At 39.0% G+C, this 20,838-nt stretch overlaps 1 protein-coding gene across 1 annotated transcript; it reads right to left on the bottom strand.

The window, feature by feature from the left end:
• Nucleotides 1-6,349: 6,349 nt before the first annotated feature.
• LOC134743850 (intraflagellar transport protein 56) lies at nucleotides 6,350-19,893 on the bottom strand. The gene is made up of 13 exons (XM_063677474.1): nucleotides 19,792-19,893; nucleotides 13,737-13,859; nucleotides 13,346-13,529; nucleotides 13,040-13,095; nucleotides 12,597-12,772; nucleotides 11,254-11,316; nucleotides 10,450-10,596; nucleotides 10,046-10,169; nucleotides 9,407-9,586; nucleotides 8,912-9,109; nucleotides 8,400-8,555; nucleotides 7,975-8,081; nucleotides 6,350-6,612 (listed from the first exon to the last, which is right to left on the bottom strand). The coding sequence occupies exons 1-13, from the start codon at nucleotides 19,792-19,794 to the stop codon at nucleotides 6,366-6,368; spliced, it is 1,764 nt and encodes a 587-aa protein (XP_063533544.1). The 5' UTR covers nucleotides 19,795-19,893; the 3' UTR covers nucleotides 6,350-6,365.
• Between the last annotated feature and the right edge of the window lie 945 nt (nucleotides 19,894-20,838).

The raw sequence follows: 20,838 nt of genomic DNA, 5'->3' as shown, positions 1-20,838 counted from the left end.
GTCTGGTCCTGTTCTGCTCAGATGGCTGAGGAAACTAAGTACGCGTTGGGTGTAAATGAAATTTCTAGACTTTTTAGGGTTCTGTAGTTAACAAGGTTAGTTGAGTTACTGTATTATTGTAAGTATACTGTGCTTTGGGTAGCGACAGAACTTGGGCCGTATGTGGGACTAGATATTCATTATTTCATACAACAGGACTGTGTCTGTCTACATTGTCTTACAATACTATGGCTTGTTCCTTTAAACCTCCTTTTTAAAGTGCAGTCTGCATAACCTATTAGGTATAAAGCTGTATCATTAGCTATAACGATGGTACTGACAATATTGTATGGAATTTTAAATGTTCTGAAATAAAGATATTTTTTTTTTTTTTTTATTAGCTTTATTTTTTTTGACGAAAAGCTTTTCCCACCGTTTTCTCCGTATAGGCATTTTCACTTAAAAGTGTACCATTTACTTTTTTTCGAAAATCCATCAACTTTTGGGTTATTTCTACTGAGAATCACGAGGACTATCGATTTAAAAAGAAAAAAATAAGCCCAATAAAATTACAGTTTTGTAACGCATTTTCACATACATTTTGTATGGACCGTTACAAAACTGACACCCAAAATTTGTATGAAAAACTGGGGGCACTTTTTTCTTTGTCTCATTCAATAGTATTCGTGATTCACTTCTTTGTTTCATATTTTGTCTAGTGCAAAACATATAGTGACTTTATATACTTAGTAATATCCATAAGTCAGGAACAAATATTCGTGGAAAACACACAAATAAATCCCCCCATCCCTCACCGGGATTCGAACCCGGGATCTCCTACTTCCTAGGCAGGTCATCATACCGACTAGACTAGTAGGTTGTTAAATAAATAAATAAATAAAATAAATATTCTTTATTTGCTTAAAATATGGTACAATGAGATGGTATAGATAACATATTTCTGCACTAAGACATATTTTGCTAGTTAGCATGCAAATGTACACAATATATATGTATATATATGTATGTATATATATGTATGTATGTGTTGTTGATTTACAAGAGCAATCTAGAGAATTATTAAGGCCTTACAGCCCACTTACTTTATAAAATATTGAGACATTTCTCGGGCTTCGTTACTCGTTATCTTTGACGCTGATTGGCTACATGAGTCTAGTTCTGGGTTTGCAATCAAATATCTGCATCTATTGGCTACATTTTATTTTAATTTAGACATTTACATACCTACCTAACACTTGGATACTTTATAGCTGTTAGTAGGTACTTAAGGGGCCCACTGACCATCAGTTCGCCGGACGATATCGGCCTGTCAGTTAGAACAAAAATTTGACAGTTTCGAACAACTGACAGGCCAATATCGTCCGGCGAACTGATAGTCAGTGGGCCCCTTTAGGTACCTAAACTACACCATACTTTACCCCAGTGGTCGGCAACAAGCAGCCCGCGAGCCTCCCTGGCTATTTTGTATGTAATATGGAGTTATATCTATCTTTGGTAATATTGACAAACAACAATGTCTAATGAGTCACAGAATATTAACAAAGTGCGGCCCGCGGCCCGCTTCAACTTCGTTAACTACTATGTGGCCCTTGGCTGCTAAAAGGTTAAATCACATTCAATCAGTAATCAGTAATTTATTGCTTTCATAGGTACAGTAAGGTCTTACATTAAAATGGTGATCAAGCTATGAACCCTGTAAGGGCACTGCAAATGAAGCACGTAACTTACAATACTATAATATTACATAACATAAACTTAATCTCAATATAAATATATCATGAGAGTGGGGAGGCCTTTTACAATCGGGTCTATCGCGAATTTATTTTGTTACCTTTATTTACCGACGTTTCGACACAGTTTTCATTCGCGATAGACCCGATTGTAAATGTGATTTAATATATGTTCAAAACGCCGAAAAGTGCAACCATTAATGCGTCTGCCTGGTAGGTTGCGCTATCAGCTTTCACATATTTCGGCTCCATTTTGAGATTCTTATGAATATTGTGCTATTAGATATACGGATAAATCGGAATATATCAGAAAACTATGAAACAATAACTAAAATAAACTAAATTAATTAATTTAGCATGCACCAATAAGCGTGAGCTTCTAGGTCGTATCAAAACCAGCTCAAAACTATAACAAAATATTGAATCGGAATCAAGCTCCAGGTGTGAGTCTACGTGTCACGTATGTAATGTAATGCGGGCATGGTCCGGAGCGAAATGCCGGGCGTTACTGTCACACAATTGCGGCGGGAAGGCCGCTCACACAGTTCCGAGAGCCCGATCACATAGTATTACACGTGGCCGGCGAGTAACGAATAGTTATAAATAATCAATAAAAAAATATTATAGGACTTACTCAAGAAGGCTTGTGTTACGGGTACTCAGACAACGATATATATAATATATAAACACTTAAATACATAGAAAACTTCCATAACTCAGGAACAAATATCTGTGCTCATCACACAAATAAATGCCCTTACCGGGATTCGAACCCAGAACCATTGGCTTCACAGGCAGGGTCACTACCCACTAGGTCAGACTGGTCGTTACCTTTACTCTTTGCTGGTCGTCATAGATAACGAAAAAGGTTTTAATACATGTAAAGGTGATAAAGGTCTATAAATGTGAGAACATAACTGAGCAGGAAAAATAACAATTCAAGTCTTGGAGACCCTTTACATCTCTGGATAATTTGATGATCTTTTTTATTATTATATACATTTTATCTCTGACACCTAGAGACTTTTACATCTCTAAACAATTTTAGTACTTCTTGTTTGTATATTTTTTATTAGTTTTTTTTGTGTAATTTGACATTTATATTTATGTAATTGTTTTTTGTAATTTTGGGTTAACTTTATTGTCTGTAAAATTGACATGTAAAAGTGCCCCTGTGGCCTATTTGCTGAATAAATGTTTGATGTTTGATTTGTATGTTTGCGGGCTACTTCCGATCGAAGTGCGTAGGTATCTGGTTGGTGACCCATATGTGGAGCACGGACGTGTGATTGGAGTAATTTGCTTGGACTTACAAGGAAAATAAAACAGTATGGGGACTGTTAAGAGTCCCCGGCAAGCTCGGCCGATTTGCACCTTCCCATACAAACGTAGTTCAATTCTCATTTTAAAACTACGGATTGTAATGAAACTGCACATGAAAAAAAAGTTTATTCAAAAATCTTACGTACAACTAAATACATATTACTACAATACAATACAATGACATGAGGTATATCTAGGTCTGAAATTAATTAACATAGCTCCAGATTATAAAACAATTAAACGAAGTAGAGCAATAACAAGTTTTGTATGAAAAACTTATATTCGCTGTATTTTTTTAACTATTGTATCTGAAGCTACATAAACTAATTACAGACATATATAGATATACCTTATTCTATTGTAAGTACAAAGTTTAGAGCAATCTAGCTACTCGTTTTAGCGGAACTACGTTTGTATGGAGAACCGAGCTTGGAGACCCTTAACGTGTTAAATTGGGTGAAATTGACACGTTTCCTTTTTCCTTCAATATCACACATAAATTAAGCTTAGACTAATATTTAGTTACAACACAGCATATAATTGCACCTACCACATAGTTCTAAAGAATTTCGCAATCTTACTAACTGTATCAATTGAAATCAAGCCGATCCTGTGTTATACACTTTAATCCTTGTTGATAAAGTGCAGTTTCGGTAAACAGGTGCATACGAGATATTAGCAGTGGGGTTTGTATAGAAGTGGGTCACATTCGATTCCGGTGCAAGCCACATGGTGCGTGCTTAAATTCATATCTGCCGCGCCCTGTCGCTGGCACAAGGATTAGTGCTTAGGGAGATAACAGTATTATGTAGATGCGGCATTGGTATCAACTTAGCTAATTTTTATTTTTACAAGCTTTTTATTAACTTGACCAAACTGATGTAATTTCAAAAATAAATTAAAACAATGTAAAATAACTGAATAATTTAATATTGTGATAATCTACTCTATTATGTATTATTGTGATAATGATGTGTATGCTGTGTGACGTGTAAAATTATTTAATAATGTTATCAATAAATTTCTCATTCTCTCATTCTCATTCTCAATGTACCTAATACCTATGTATGTAATATATATGTATGTAACATGTTTGTAAGGGTCAAATTTTGCAAGTTAAATTTGATCATCTTTCCGACTTCCAATGAAGCGGAAAATTTGCATACACATGTAAGTCGGGTGACAATGCAATATTATAGTACCATTGAGCTGATCTGTTGATGGAGACAGGAGGTAGCCATAAGAACTCTGTGATAAAACAACGAAATCTAATTGTGTTTGGGGCTTTTAGAATGTATTTGCCTATGGAAAGAAAAGTACAACAGTCAGCGATAAAAGCTTGTACCAAAAATATTTTTTTTGCCAAAAACTTATTATGTCCCAGATTCTAAAACAGGTCGGCTCGTACCAATGAATTTTTCGGAACTTATTGTATACATAATATATCATTTGCAATCTACCAGTCGCTTTTCAGTGAAGGAAAACGTCGTGAGGAAACCGGACTAATCCGAATAAGGCCTAGTTTCTCCTCCTGGAAGGTGAGACGGCAGTCGCTTGGGATTAGTTGCTAAGCGGACCTCAGGCTCCCATGAGTCGCGGCAACAGCCGGGACAACGCGAGGAGGATGATGATTGAGTGGGTCTCTAATTGTTACCCATATAATATGTAGTTTTAAGTCATAATGTATTGTTTCTCCACATTCTCGTTAGTCATAATTTGGTTTTTCTCAGAAACGCGTAACTTTTCAGGATTGCCATAAAACAAACATAAACTAACCTATCAATAGGATAACCTGCGGAAAATCCTAAAAAGGTAACGGCTTCAGAATTATGACTAATGATAATATGGCAATAAATACACGTGATGAAGTAGACTTCAATCCAATCATCGAAGCCCCGCGTAGGTACGCAACGCGCAGCGCGCGCGCCGGAATGCTGCCACTCGCATCGCACAAACTTGCGAAAACTAAAAAGCTAGCACATGTTATAGGTCGAAAAGTGTATATTTGCCTTCCGCGTGAAATTGTTACTGCAAAAAGTGCGTCAAACTAAACTCAGACAATGGCTCCTCGAGCAGACGTTCTATGACCACAAACAGCTTTTTATAAGTAAACCCATGTCATAGAATAAGAATAATATTGTATAATACCTACATATTGTAGTACCTATTGACTTGTAATTTTATATTATTAATAAATCAATCATTACATTATGACTTACAATAATTATGTCAAACAAAGGGACCCCTGATTGGGTACATTCAACAGCCAGCCAATTGCACACTTTGGCTAGACACACATCTATCGATAACCTGCATCAGTCCCGTATGTTGCAAGGACAGGTCCACGCCTGGCGATATGTTATCGGTCATTAATTACATTACACTAGGCTTTATCGGCCCGGCGTTTAAGTCCTATAATTCATTAATTATTCCTACTTGCGCAACACTTTCAAATTAGTTGTGCAGTACGGAAAGCAAAGGGTTGTTGATAGCATAGATAAATAAGTAAGAATAGAGTGCTAACTCCATACATCATCAGTTTTCTTACCAAAACGCGGGTTATTATTTGCAGATATTGTGTCAGTTATTTTGTAGTCTATCGCATCAAGTAATGGATTTATCAGTACTGCTTCTTGACAATAGCGCCCGCATTTTGGTAAGAAAACTGATTTATGGAGTAAGTACTTTATTTCTCTATGTTTAAGTATGGTAAGACTAGTAAGAGATAGTACTTACCGTAAAACTAATACATAACTACTTATATATTGACTACAATATCACATCTTCATTGCTATTTTAAATAAGCAGGCGTCTATATATAAACTTATTCAATTCCATATTACTCTTTAATCGCTCTCTGAAATTGATTGTGCTTCGTACATGTGGAAGCACATTGCTAGCCACTAAGGCAGTACATTACCGTAGCTCCATTTGTTGATGTACACCCGCCATCCTGACACACGTACACCACTGAGAGAAGGCTATCTATAAAAGTTAGAATTTGACAATCTAGTGACAACAAACAAACAGCGCAATTGGGAATTGAGCTTATCTTCATTATATACACAGTCAACAAAGGCGCTTTTTGCGCAAAGGTTAAAGGTTAAAGGTGATTATTAGGTATAAAAACATACAACTGAAATGAGAACCTCCTCCTTTTGAGATTTGGAAGTCGGTTAAAAATAATAAGTGTATAATGTATTCAATTTGGTATCAAACTGTTCTGCAGTTATGCAAAGTTTTGTAATATTTATAAGTATTTTTTATGCATAGCAATAAAGTAAAAAACAGTATACTGTCTACAAACATTTATTATACAGGTATCCTATTCTGCTGCGCCCAACGCGCTATAGGTCGGAGTATATGGTCCGCGCGCGGAGTCCTGCTCGCGCGCAGCAGCGCCAGCGCGTCGCGCAGCTCGGCGGCGGCGCCCGCGCGGCCCGCGGCGGCGGCGGCGGCGGCGGCGGCGGCGGCGGCGGCGGCGGCGGCGGCGGCGGCCTGCGCGCAGCCGCACACCGCGCCGCGGAGGCCCTCCCACATCTCGGGGCCACCGTCCAGTCTGAGGTCATTTCAATGTGGACTCATCAAATAGATCAATTGACAATAGTTATTTGTGCAACAAGAGAGGTAAGTTGGTTTTTCTTACGAGTGCTTATTTTGAGTCCCGAGAAAGAGAAAGATTCTAAGTTAGAATCTTAAGCGTAGCGAGGGACTCGAAAACACGAGATGTAAAATAACTTTGCTTTCGTGTTGCACACGTAATTTTTCACCTCAGAAGTGAGAACATATATGTGACGTTTTCAACCAAAAGGTACCACATTGTCGCTTGTCGATAAGGTTGATTTCGAATTGAAGTTATATGGAAATAGCGCCTTATTGACAACCGACAATAAGTACCCTTTTGGTTGAAAATGGCACATATTAAAGGTTAAAATGTATTTTGAATTACACAGAATAATACAGAGAAAAAAAATGTAATAAAAGTATGAAGTGCCAGTTCATGGCCTTCACTAAATTAAAAAGCTATACATTGTTTCACTCCCTGGAGTGAGGAAAGTCACACTTCTTCACTCCCTGGAGTGAGGAAAGTCGCACTTTCCCCACTCCAGGGAGTGACGAAAGTAGGCTTGTTCGAACTGCTGAGGTGAAAATATAAGTGCTACCCGGAAAATCGAATACGAAGACCAATTTAAGTTCAAATATAAAAGATTTCTCAAACATTTCTCAAAATATAACACTTTAAACTCTCGCGTTTTGTACACATATTTAATTATACGAACGGGTCTATCGTGATTTAATTTCATTGTTTTGGTGGTTTCCGCGTGACTACAGCTGGTGCAACTCAGCTGAAACTTCGGAATTTAAGGTAAAAGCAATTAAATTAAATCGCGATAGACCCGTTCGTATAATTAAATATTTCTCAAAATAGTGTCAAGTGTCAAAACCAAGAGTGACGACTTTTTACCACTTACTGTTATTCCTTTTTTAGCGTTCCGTACCCAAAGGGTAAAAACGGGACCCTATTACTAAGACTCCGCTGTCCGTCTGTCACCAGGCTGTATCTCATGAACCGTGATAGATAGACAGTTCAAATTTTCACAGATGATGTATTTCTGTTGCCGCTATAACAACAAATACTAAAACCAGAATAATATAAATATTTAAATGGGGCTCCTATACAACAAACGTGATTTTTTTGCTGTTTTATTCCGTAATGGTACGGAACCCTTCGTGCGCGAGTCCGACTCGCACTTGGCCGGTTCTTTAATGAGTTTTATAGAAAAAACAACGTGACACCTAGTGGTGATGGGAAACACTACCTCTGCGTTACACGATTTGCGGTTGATTTTATAATCGATCTCATATCGAGTTAATAGTCCTCACTCTGCAAAGAAATAAGTATAGGATTAAAGTGACGTACTTATCAAGCATATGGAAGGCTTTGGCAGCGACCAGGAACTGTCCCATTCTGTAGCTGTCATTAGCCACCAGCTGCAGTAGGGCGAAGCTGTCCGGAGTTCCCGCCGCCTATAACACGAATGGATCAGTGAGTTTCAGGTTTACATAGCCACTAATAGCTAATGTTTATTTCAGAGACTTGTTCGATCGGCGGCGAGAAAGTGCAGCGTCAAACATTTTATTGCCCTAGGTAATTCAAGACCTTAGTACTTACCGCCCCTTTCTCTGAATAATCGGATATCCGGGAAGGGGATATTTATTATCTACTCGCATGCAAAAGAAAAATTTAACTCGCTCATTCGCTAATCGCATTCGCTGACAGCCGCCTACAAAGTCTCTCTTCTCGTGTCATAAGCCGTGTCTCTATGTTTGTCCTCAGGTCCTCACCTTAGCACAGATGTCCCAAGCGAGATGAGCTTCCTTATTCATGATATGGCAGCGGCACAGGCACGCCAGGTACGTGAAAGAGCTTCGCATGGCGTCGTCCTGGATGGTCAGGAGACACTCCTCGGCCTCCCTGTAGAATCCCGTCGCCACTTTTGCCTATGAACAATTGATCAATTTCTGTTATGATGTAACACAATTATCATAAGCACCAGAGGATAGAGGGTTGCATCGCCTACAACTTATTTGCTTTGCCCAAAGGTTGACTGTGGATGCTTCCGCAAATATCCTACATGGGACTTGGGTTGGTTTTTTGGACATTTAGTAGTCTTGGAGATCCCACATAGATTTCTACTGGTTCGCCGCCTAGTTTGAGATAACAGAGCGTCTCGCTCCCAAAAAACTTTCAGAAAAGGCTCATAGGGTATGTTTAACGCTCCGCTTCTGACAGCTAGGTTGGAAGAAAGACCGTTTTTTTCCAAGGCATGTACAAATCAGGACGCCAATAAACTAACCTGGGCGTAGTTAAAGTTGAAGGTGTCATCGTTGACGAAGAAGCTCTTGATGGAGTTGAGGTAGACCAGCACCTCCTCGAAGTGCGTCGCCAGGAAGTAAGAGGAGGCCATGCACTGCCGCCCGGGGATGGTGTCGCACTCCGACGCCGAGCTGCCCACCAGGTGGTAGCTCTGCTGGGCCAGCTTCATCTGCTCCTCCTGAATGAAACAAAAACGTCATCATAACTTAGGGAGACTGGGCTCCACTCGACAACCAACAAGAATTGCTACAGGCGAACAAAATAACAAAAGCGTTTAGGTTGTCCAAAAACGACCGCCATCTCTGACCTTTCAACCCAGAGGGGAGACCTCATTTGGATTATTACGGTTTCCTCACGATGTTGTTTTCACGGAATAAGCGACTGGAAAACATTAAATTCGTTTGAAGGTCGCACGCCTTACCATTCAGCTACCAACGCAACAGTGTGATAATCGTGTAACCGGCCGGGTACTCACGTCCCCGGTGTCGTTGTACAGCCGCACGGCCACAACGGCGCGCAGGATGTAGTGTAAGGGCGAGGTGGGTTGTAAGGGCTCCAGCAAGGCGCGCGCTTCCAACGCGTCGCGGGCGCGGAGACGGTAGCCGGCCAGGTTCAGCCGCGCTTCGGGGACCACGTCCACTAGCTCAGGCAACACCTGCAAATCAGAACAGACATCATCCGTTTGCTCTCATACCGTTCACGGGTTATGGGAGCCTGACGGGGTCCCCTTGGTAACTAATAATCCTAAGAATTGGCGTAGGCACTAGTTTTTATGAAGGAAACTGTCATCTGACCTCCTCCTCCGGTTTCCTCACAATGTTTAAATTCCATCACCAAAAAGCAACCGGTAAGAATCAAATTATATCGTACTTACATTAAATTCAGAAAACTCATTGGTACGAGACTACGAGCCAGGGTTTGAACCCTGATTAAAAGCCCAGCCCACGCCCTAACCGCTAGGCTAATACTAACGCTTCTATCTATTTTAGTGATTTGTCATTAATTAGGTAAGGGTTTGGATTAATTGAGTTAAATTCTGAAAGTGACATGACAACAGCTGATAAAATTTTCTTACTTATACTTACGTGTCCCTTACGTAAAAAAGGAACCATACCTTTAAAGCTCCTTCTCCGTTCCGGAACACGACGAGATTGTGCTTGACCAGGTCCTGACCGAACGTGTGCTGCTCCGATGCGATCTGCTTCAACTCGTTCTCTGCTGCCTTCCCGTTGTACAGCCTATTCGATAAACAGTTAAAAATGTGTAAGGACAGTGTTTTGTTGCTGGCTTATTACCGCGAAATTTCGATTGTTTCGGTGTTGCGGTACTTACGCCTGATGGCCGTCAAATCTTTAAGACTTTTATTTTTTCTTAGCGCCGAGAGCATGATTCTGATTTTAGACATGCGCTGATTTCGGTTCAGCGACTTGGGTACCACTTTTTTAATACCTCACTTCCAAACAGATTGGAAGGAAATGAAATGATATTGAATCATCAGGGTCAACATTGGTCCATCACCTGAAGAGGTTGCAGGCCTTCAGGTTGCCGGCGACGGTGGACGTGGGATGCTGCGCCAGATATACTCCCAGCACCTCCTGTGAGACATCGTAGTAATCCAGTTTGTAGTAGCACAGGGCCACGTACACGTTCAAGGCCATGTATGTCCTAGAAGAACAACGCAATCGTTTACATCTGCAAGGATCGAATTACGCAACCATATTTTTAATTATTTTTGTTCATGTCTCAAACATACATAAACATTTGAATGTAAATGTAAAATCTAATCGAAATTAAACTATCGTGAGACATATTTCAAAATATCACTCACTATTATTTTTAGTCGCTTTTGGCGACATGTTTCGGATTCTTCGGGAATCCTTCCTCAGGCACGAGTGTCCGCGGCGGCTGTACGTCTTGCACCAAAAGCGACTAAAAATAATAGTGAGTGAAACCGTATACTGATCTATATATTTATAAAATCTAAATCTAAATATTTTGATGAATACATATTGGCAAACGTCATGACTGCTAACTCTGTGGTGGTGAGGCAGAGGCTGATCGAAAATGGCGGAATAACTTAGATGCATTCTGCCGGGGAATTGGAGGGATAGAACCGAATGTAACAGTAGAGGGACTTTTTGCATCCGTAGAATAACCAGTAAATAAAATATTATAAATAGTTTGCCATCTATTATGAGTATTATGACATGTGTAGCTACTTATCTACCAAATCTAAAATGCCTTAAAATCTAAGAATTTTCTATTATACGGATACTCGTTTGTATATTAATAAAATGTCTTCAATGATTAAACAAAAGTTACCCTGATTCGTGTGGCAATAGTTTAATCCAGTCCATCTCGTCCTCGTTTTGATATTTATTATATCTGTGAATTTTATAGTCATTTATTACATTAGCTTTTAGCCGAGGCACTAGGCTACAAGATGAAGGTACCCCAGGTACCGTAACATGGCGACCTCAAAGAAGTTGTACCTACCTAATTAAAGCCTGACCAGGAATATATGATCACGCGCCATACTATACTGAACTGTCACCCTATACATGAGAATAACCGCGCCCTCTTGACAATGATCATATATTACTGGATTGCATGAATTATTTCCTTTTTTATCCACCTTCAAGATTTCGAAGTAGGGATTATTGTGTTGTCTATGGTCGGCCGTCGTACTAGAATCTATGCATGATAAAAAATAAAGATTGTCTTTGATCTGAACTTGAAATGGTTTGATTTGTGCTCCGCTCCCGAAATCCTATTTAAATAATTAAAGCCCTATATCCACAATACTGAAGACGATACAGGGATGTTCCCCGATTTTCCCAAAACGTTTTCGAGGATTGGAAAATTATTTTGCTGATATGATTGTATATAGTACAGTCGCCATATATACCTATCGGAGTGGCCAAGTTGTTCATATTCCAACTACATATATAAGAGATCTAGATCATATTAGGCTATTAAGTTCTTGCTTATGCAGGGCATGCACTGTAGACACATAATAATTAGGTACAAACAATGTCAATGCAATGCCCTCCACGACTGTGATGTCATAATGTAACCTTCGTACTTTCAAATAATGATTAGTATCTTCCATTTGATGTTGTTTAACGAACAATTCAAAATGTAACTTAAAAAGGCTTCTGTGTTTGCCATTTTGGACAACATTTTGGATTGGAGTCTGAATAAAGCCTATCGGTAAATATCTTTACGAGCTTCGCGAAATTTCTTGTAAGCAACTATGGCCTCCGAAAAGTGTACAGAGGCCAGGTTAAACTGGTTTTGGTGACTGGCTTTTGGCTTCTGGAATAACCTTTTTTTCAAGCAGAAGTTCTAATCCTTTTATTCCGTTCAGACACTAAGCCGAGGGGCACGCTTAGAGTGCGTTTTTGGTGGAGGCGTAAGGGCACTTAAAATCGCATCATTCTTCAAGGTATCCAGTTTTACCCCTTTTCTAGGAATACCGGATAGTACGATATACAGACCACATACACGGCTATATAATTTCAATTTTAGCATTCCGATTTCAGGTTCAAATTAGATTGCAGTTTCGGGAAATATGACTTGTCTTCAAGTGAATCATCAAAGCTGGATTAGGTAATTGGAATATATTTGGATATTTTGGGAAAACCTTGTAGATTGGTGGGTACCTCTTCTCCAGTAGAAGCTTCTTGTAAACATCGATGGCCTCCTGGTAATGCGCGCGCAGATAGTGCACAGAGGCCAGGCTGAGCTGGTCCTCGGGCACGTCGCGAAGCGCCGCGTGCGTACTCATCAGTGTCTCCTCCTCGCCGAGCTTGTGGGCCAGGTGGAATTGGAGACGGGTCTGAGGATCGAAGGGAATAGGAACGTGTAATTGTCGCAATTGGTACCTATGTGATGGCTCTTCTAAAAAAAAAGGAACTATCCAAAAGATCACGATTATTAAAAATTACGAGGTAAGAAAACAGTTTGTATTGCCCAAGGAAGACGAAGAAAATTAACTTACAAGTGTTTATTTTATTTATTTAAGAAACAGTGTTCTTCTTTCTCTGTTTTTTTTTCTTACCCCAACCGACTTTAATCACTGAAGCTTTTTACATGGAACGCTTACCTTGAGTGCGCAATTCGGTGCTTCCTCTACTGCCTCTTGTGACTCCTTGTACATTCCTACACAAAAATAAGTGTTTATTTGCTTTTAATTCATACGGTACACGTTATTTCATAAAATCACGTGGAGGTTAACTTGAATCAGAATATTTTAGAGTACCACAAGGAAACGTCTTAGGTCCAACATATTTTCTCTTGGTGATTGGATAAGACCTTTATAAAGATATGTGTAATTTGCTTAAGGAGTCAACTATGTGCGATGTGAAGTGCGCTCATATTCACCCAGTATTAAAGGCATCATTACACTAACCCAGGTAGAAGTAGCAGACAGCGAGATCCATTCGCCCAGTATCAGCTATAAGCGGATCCAGAGGACTCCGTGCTAACAGGCGCTTGTACGCGTCAAGTGCGCGCCGATACTCGCCGAGATGGAAGTAGCACCACGCCGCCCACACGTCTGGCCAGACGTCCGTGTTGCCTTCGTGCTTGAGGAACTGCAATTTGTTTGTTGAAGTTAAGTAGTAAGGTAAAGTGTAGACGAATTACATCTGGCTACACATGGGATTCCGTTAAAACTGACTATAGCAAATTAAACAGCAACGCAATTGATCCGGGTTAGTAATCTGCGCACACCTTTTTTTGAAGACGAGTGTGACACCCCTGGGGTTTAGGGGAGCGCGCATGTATTCGGTGTGGCTTACCTCAAGCATAGTAAGAGCCCCAACATAGTCCCGCTTGACGACGAAGTCTTCAAGCTGCGGCACATGCTTCGCTGAGCTGCTGGTGGTGCGGCTGTCCGTCGCAGGCTTCGATCTTGACAGGATCTGTTGGAATTATTAAGGTGAATCAACCTCTTATGTTTTTAGGGTTCCGTACCCAAAGGGTAAAAACTGGACCCTATTACTAAGACTCCACTGTCCGTCTGTCTGTCACCATGGCTGTATCTCATGAACCGTGATAGCTAGACAGTTGAAATTTTCACGGATAATGTATTTCTGTTGCCACTATAACAACAAATACTAAAAAGTACGGAACCCTCGGTGGGCGAGTCCGACTCGCACTTGTCCGGTTTTTTGTTTTAGGTTTTGTTGGCGATGTCAATGAAATAAAATAAGACAAAAGAAAAATTAAAGATCTACATAAAGTTTGTCAAAGAACTGTCTCATTTCAAACATAGACAGAGATAATCATAGTATAGTTCTTTGTCTTACACTAGTACTAGCACCCAAAAAAAGGATGAGTATAGTTTTTTTGGTTCTTATTTACTGCCAATTTGGTTTGACCAACTATATTTACATACTGTTACCTTTCACACATACGCCGATGACACAATTTAAATGAAATTTGGTATGAAGATAGGAGTGCGGGGACATATATAGGATAGTTTTTACTACGAATATCAATAGGTACCCTACTCTACGCAGACAAAGTAGCGAGCAGGAGCTAGTAAAACAAAATTCTGGGATCAATCTTGGACCTTATATTTTGCGCAACTCTCACAACACAAACACTCTACGCAGACAAAGTAGCGAGCAGGAGCTAGTAAAACAAAATTCTGGGATCAATCTTGGACCTTATATTTTGCGCAACTCTCACAACACAAACACTCTACGCAGACAAAGTAGCGAGCAGGAGCTAGTAAAACAAAATTCTGGGATCAATCTTGGACCTTATAGGGTAGTTTGGAATTCGGACTAACAACACGCGAAAAGAACAGCTCCGCATTAATTAAATTGAAACAGTGGAAATAAGCCCCGGGAAACCGGAAGCTGGCATATTATTTTAGTTTAAGGTGCATGTGAATCGATAGTGACGATATTTACATTACAAAAGTGTTTTTGAAGTGAAAATAAGTGCAACAAAAGTTAACGGCTGTGATCTAAGTTTGAGTCACCGTCCATGCCGGCATCTCTGTCGCGCGCGTGGACTTGCATATAGGATTCGCTGCTCGCACGCGCCGACATCGACACCTACCCAGCGCACTAACCAACCGACTGCACAGCAAGTATAATTAGAGATTAAGTACACGATACAATAAAAACAATCAAAGATGAAGTGCTTTGCTTGCAATTTAGTTATAAATGTTCGTTTAGAGCTATTGAAATGCGCCACCTGTCAGGCAACATATCACTATACGTGCACTAGTATGACTTCCGCTTATTATAGGGAACACGGAAAGCATCTTAAACTATATTGGACCTGCCAAAGTTGCGATAATATTACACGTAGGAAAAGAGATGATGATACCCCAGTACGGAACCGGTACTTACCCCCAGCACCAGCACCGCCACCGGACCCGCGCCTCGACGACACCACCATGTCAGTCGACAATCTACTAGGCTTAGACGAAGATACACACTCTCAAATATATAGGTATGATAAAACAGAAATAAGCAACAGCATAACGACACAAAACCCGTCCACAAATATCGCACCCCTAACTACAAGCGACCAGCCCCTCACACTAGATCAACTTAGCGCTCTTCTAGACAAAAAATTGGATAGATACAAAACAATTATGTTGGCTGAGATGAAAACTACAATACAACAAGAAATAAATACAAGTATACACCAATTAAAACAGGATATAACTCAAGAAATCAATACACTATCATCACAACATGAAATTCAAAAAAGTGAACTACAGAAAACTAAGGCAAAAATAGAACAATTAGAAAAGGAAACCCACCAATTAAAGACAGAACTGCACCAGCTAAAATATCAACTAGGGACAGAAACAAACACAATTAAAAATATCGAACAAAACAAAACAATAATTCTGTATGGCCTGGACGAGTATGAATATGAAACGGAATCAGATCTATGTCGCCGTGTTGATAACATGTTCGCCGATGTTATGAATATAAATATTAACGGATTTATAGAACAAGCCACCCGAATAGGTAAAAGAGGGTACCGTCGCCCCTTACGGCTAGACCTCTTAAGCAGACGAATGACCAACTATATACTTCAAAACGCACACTATTTTAAAAACACAGGTTACGCAATTTCACCCTTCTTAGATAAAAAAGCGTTAGAAGAAAGAATGCTACTTAGAGAAAATATGAGAAAAGCACGCCAAGAGGGAAAATATGCAGTCATTAGGAACAACAAACTTTTTATAAACGGTGTAGAACACGTTTATAGCGAAAATAGGTCACTAGAAATGCAAGCGCAGCAGTCAGATACAAAACAAAGCGCACCGATGACGTCATCATGCGCACAACAACAAACAACCTCGAACGCACCGAATGAAAAAATACTAAGTACACCAATGGACAACGCTCACAATAAAACTGATTCCTTTCGTGAATGAACTTACCATTATAGTTCAAAACGCTCAAAGCCTAAAAAACAAGATCGAAATCATGGAGACGCTTCTACTAGACAAAAATATCCAAATAGCATGTATTAATGAAACCTGGATATCCGAAAACCAAAAAGAATTAGTTACGATTAACAGCTATGACTTCGCAGCCTCATTTAATAGGAGTCAACGCCAGGGAGGAGGTGTGGCAATTCTGCTACAACAAAACATCGAATTTACGGAAAGAATAGACATATCTAAACTATCAATAGAGTTCATTTTCGAGTGTTGTGCGGTAGAAATCCCTAAAGAAAATATACTGTTAATAAACATTTATAGACCGGATCGCGACATAGAAACCTTTTTTGATTGTTTAAATAGGCTGCTTTGTAAAATACAGCAAATAGAAAAAAACAGACAAACTTTTATAGTTGGTGACTTTAATATAAACATGCTGGGTAATTCACCTACTAAAAACAGATTAATTGACACTATGTTATGTTATAATTTTAAACAAATTGTAAAACAACCTACAAGGGAAATAAATAACTCATCTACATGTATCGACTTAATTTTTACAAATCAGACAAAATGTAATGTTGAGGTAGAAGATAACGGCATATCGGACCATAAAAGCGTTTTGCTGACGCTCCAAAGACAAGATACACAAAAAACCCAAAACCCGTGGTACGCACATAGTAGAATCTTTAGCGGAAAAAACATGTTACTATTTAAACAAGAACTAGCCAAAATAAATTGGAACAGCGTGTTGCTGAAAAAATATAACTTAAACCAAAACTTTCAGGCATTCCACAATACACTACAAAATATTTTAAATACCTATTTACCAATAAGACGTATCAAACTAGTACCATCAACCCATAAAAAAACATGGCTAACAAAAGGCTTAAAACTCGCTTGCCGACATAAACGACAGCTGAAAAGCTTCGCCAATACTACAAATAACTTAATAATTCATGACCACTATAAAAAATACGAGAAAATACTCAAAAAATGTATAAAAAAATCAAAGAAAATAAACCATATTAATGAAATAAAAAGATCCCACAATAAAGTAAAGACTATGTGGACGCTTATAAATAATATAACGCGCAGAAACAAAAAGAATATCTACAAAAACATTACATTAAAAACAGACAATACTATTTTAGAATCGCCCCTGCAAATAGCAAACCTGTTTAACGAGCACTTCGCATCGGTGGGTGAATCATCTGCTCCCGCGCCGTGCTCCCCGGCCGCGGGAGCGACAGCACCGCGCATCGGACGCCCTGTTATATATCCTACAACCAATTCAATCTATATTAGTCCAGTCAATGAAGACGAAATAACTAAATTGATACGTAAATTAAAAAATAAAAAAAGCTATGGTATTGACGACCTCCCACCAGCTTTAATAAAAAAATGCGATGCTGAACTAGCAGCCCCACTGACGGGACTAATAAATCAATCCTTTGACGAAGGCGCTTTCCCGGACCTACTGAAAATAGCTAAAATCAAACCAATTCTAAAACCAGGCGGTACTGCAAACAACCCAAATCAATACCGGCCTATTGCTCTGCTACCATCTGTGTCAAAAATATTTGAAAAAACTATGGCAAACAGATTATATAACTTTCTCGAAAAATATAATATCTTAGACTCAAATCAACACGGATTTCGAAAACGCCATTCAACGGCTTTAGCAGTATACAAATATATAACACATATCTTAGAGCACTTAAATATAAAACAATATAGTATAGGGCTACTCTTAGACATGACTAAGGCATACGACAAAGTATCCCATGAGATATTATTGACTAAACTATACGGCATGGGAGTACGCGGCATGGCCTACAAATGGTTCCAATCATACCTACAGAATCGGAAACAATATGTACAAATAGATTATTACGACCACCAGAGCCGAGAGGTAGCGAGCGTAAACTCTCAACTACGTCAGACCACTTGCTCCCTCCCTCAAGGAAGTATTTTGGCCTGTACCCTATTCTTAGCGTATATCAACGATCTGCCCAAAATTTTAGATGAAAATACAAAATGTGTCATGTTTGCAGACGACGTCTCTTTGCTGTTTAGTGCTACGGACAGTACCGAAGCTAACCTAAAACTTTCGACCCTTTTACACACTGTCAAAAAATGGCTTGCCGAGCATAATTTAGATATAAACCTACAGAAAACAAAAATTATTCAATTTAAACCGACACAGAAGAAACCATTAGAATTGCAACTACAAATAAATAACAATACAATAGAAGAGGTAAATGATTTCAAACTGTTGGGTATAACTATAGATTCAGGGTTAAACTGGAAAGAGCATATCCAAAGTCTCAAAACAAGAATAATCAAATTTATCTACGCTCTTGGTATATTAAAAGCGAACACGGATTTTGAGTCGGCCTTATCAGTATATTTTGCTTATATCTATTCTGGCCTCCGATATGGCGTACTTCTCTGGGGAGATAGCACAGACGCCAAAGATATATTCATCCTACAGAAAAAGTGTATACGAATCTTAGCGAACGTACACATTCCTAACAGCTGCCGCCCTCACTTTATACGGTTTAAACTGTTAACGTTGCCCTCAATATACATAATGGAGGCTGTACAATTTGTCAGACAACACACAGAATTATTTCCATTAAAAGTCGATACGTGTAAAACTAGAAGTCAATATAGAAATAAGCTGCTACTACCTAGACCTAACTTAGCTATGTATAAGAATGGACCACAGTATAAATGTATCCAAATTTTTAATAAAATCCCTAATGCTATCAAATACGAACTAAATGAGAAAACTTTTAACTCTAAACTGAAAAGCCTATTAATAGAAAATTGTTATTACACAGTCGAATCATTCCTGGAAGATAATACGTTAGATAAATATGACACCGAATTAGTGTAAGACTGTTAACTTGACATACTGCTGCCATCACTTTAATATTAATTGACATTCATTAAATAAATAATAATTATAATAATTTGACAAGTTAATTCAATCAGAAATTATTGTATCGGTGCATTGTTGACGTTGCTATTGTTGAAGTTACTAAATTAATTTATGTTACCTTAATTGCAATGTGTAAATTAGAATTAATAGAATAGGAAAACTGTACTATTGTGTGCCCTTACAGGGTGTCATGAACTGGCTATATAAAATGTAACACCTTATTATGTACATGACAATTTATATGAATTTCATGTTATCAATTTTTGTTTTGTACAATAAAGTGATTTACTACTACTACTACTACAATGCAATATTGAATAAATGACTAAATGACTATATTTTGCGCAACTCTCACAACACAAACACGTTCTCCAATATTCAATTATCCACCGTATAAGTACCTAAATCAATTGAAGTGTAGTAGTAACACTAGTAACTTACTTGGTAGGTACAGGTATTGGGTACTAAAGATACAACTTACCATTTTTCACGATATTTCACTGTAACACTGTTTTACATGTAAATATAAATACTGCGTTTCACCCCTGACAGTTTGTTGACATAAGTTGCCAACACGTTGCCATGACAACGCTTCGCGCGAAAAGTTTAGTCAATTTGAACGAAAACAGTTGCTTGGAAACGCTTTATGAGAAGTTATTGAAAATCATTTTGATAAAATTGTGGATTATTTAATTTTCTTTGTGCGAGTTATTTACTGTAGTAATTTGTGTCCATTTAACTGTGGGTAAGTATTTTTTAGTGTGCACGGTGCCTTTACCTTATTTTATAATAAGGTAAGATATACCCGTTACTTTTAGGATTACCATAACCTTTATTTGTTAAAATAAAATTAAGGGTAAAAATAGCAGACTTAGGCTATAAGGTATATCTGCCAGTCAACCTTAATATGTCGCTAAATTTAATGCTTAGGTAGGGTAGGTTCCTAATAGATAAGCTTGACCAGAGGGCCTACTGCGAACAGCGCGAACCACGCGAACCTTTCTGTCGCACTTGTAAATTCGTATTTACGTAAGTGCGACAGGGAGGCAACACGTCGAACGTGGTTCGCGGTAGGCCCTCATTATTCTTAGCACAGGAGCGCCGCGACAGTATTTCGCCCGCCCTCGTGTCTCTCTTATTAACACAGACAAAGACGGGTAGGTAGTCTACATCGCGCGTGAGATTCTGTCGCAGTCCTCAGACACGGCAAATCAGTGGCGTAGCTAGGGGGGGGGGGGCTGGGGGGGGGGCATCCAAGAGGGGGCGCCAAAATGGGCAAAAGGCAGCAGCAGGGAAACTTTTGTCAGTCGTCAGGGGGCGCAAATTTGGTGACTGCCCCGGGCGCCATATCCTCTAGCTACGCCCCTGCGAAGTTTTACTTAATTTTGCTATTGCTAAAGTACATGAAATGCATTAAGATATTAAGTACGAGTAATAAGGTTATTCCGATAGGTATTTTAGGAATAATAATCGTGATTGAACTTTTTTTTGCACTGATTACACTATTTATGCCTAGAGGATATCTAAA

This window comes from Cydia strobilella, chromosome 9 (assembly GCF_947568885.1).
Source record: "Cydia strobilella chromosome 9, ilCydStro3.1, whole genome shotgun sequence".
In the NCBI taxonomy this organism is placed as follows: domain Eukaryota; kingdom Metazoa; phylum Arthropoda; class Insecta; order Lepidoptera; family Tortricidae; genus Cydia; species Cydia strobilella.
The sequence above is the reverse complement of the archived record's forward strand: the minus strand, read 5'-3'. Positions and strand labels throughout refer to the sequence as shown.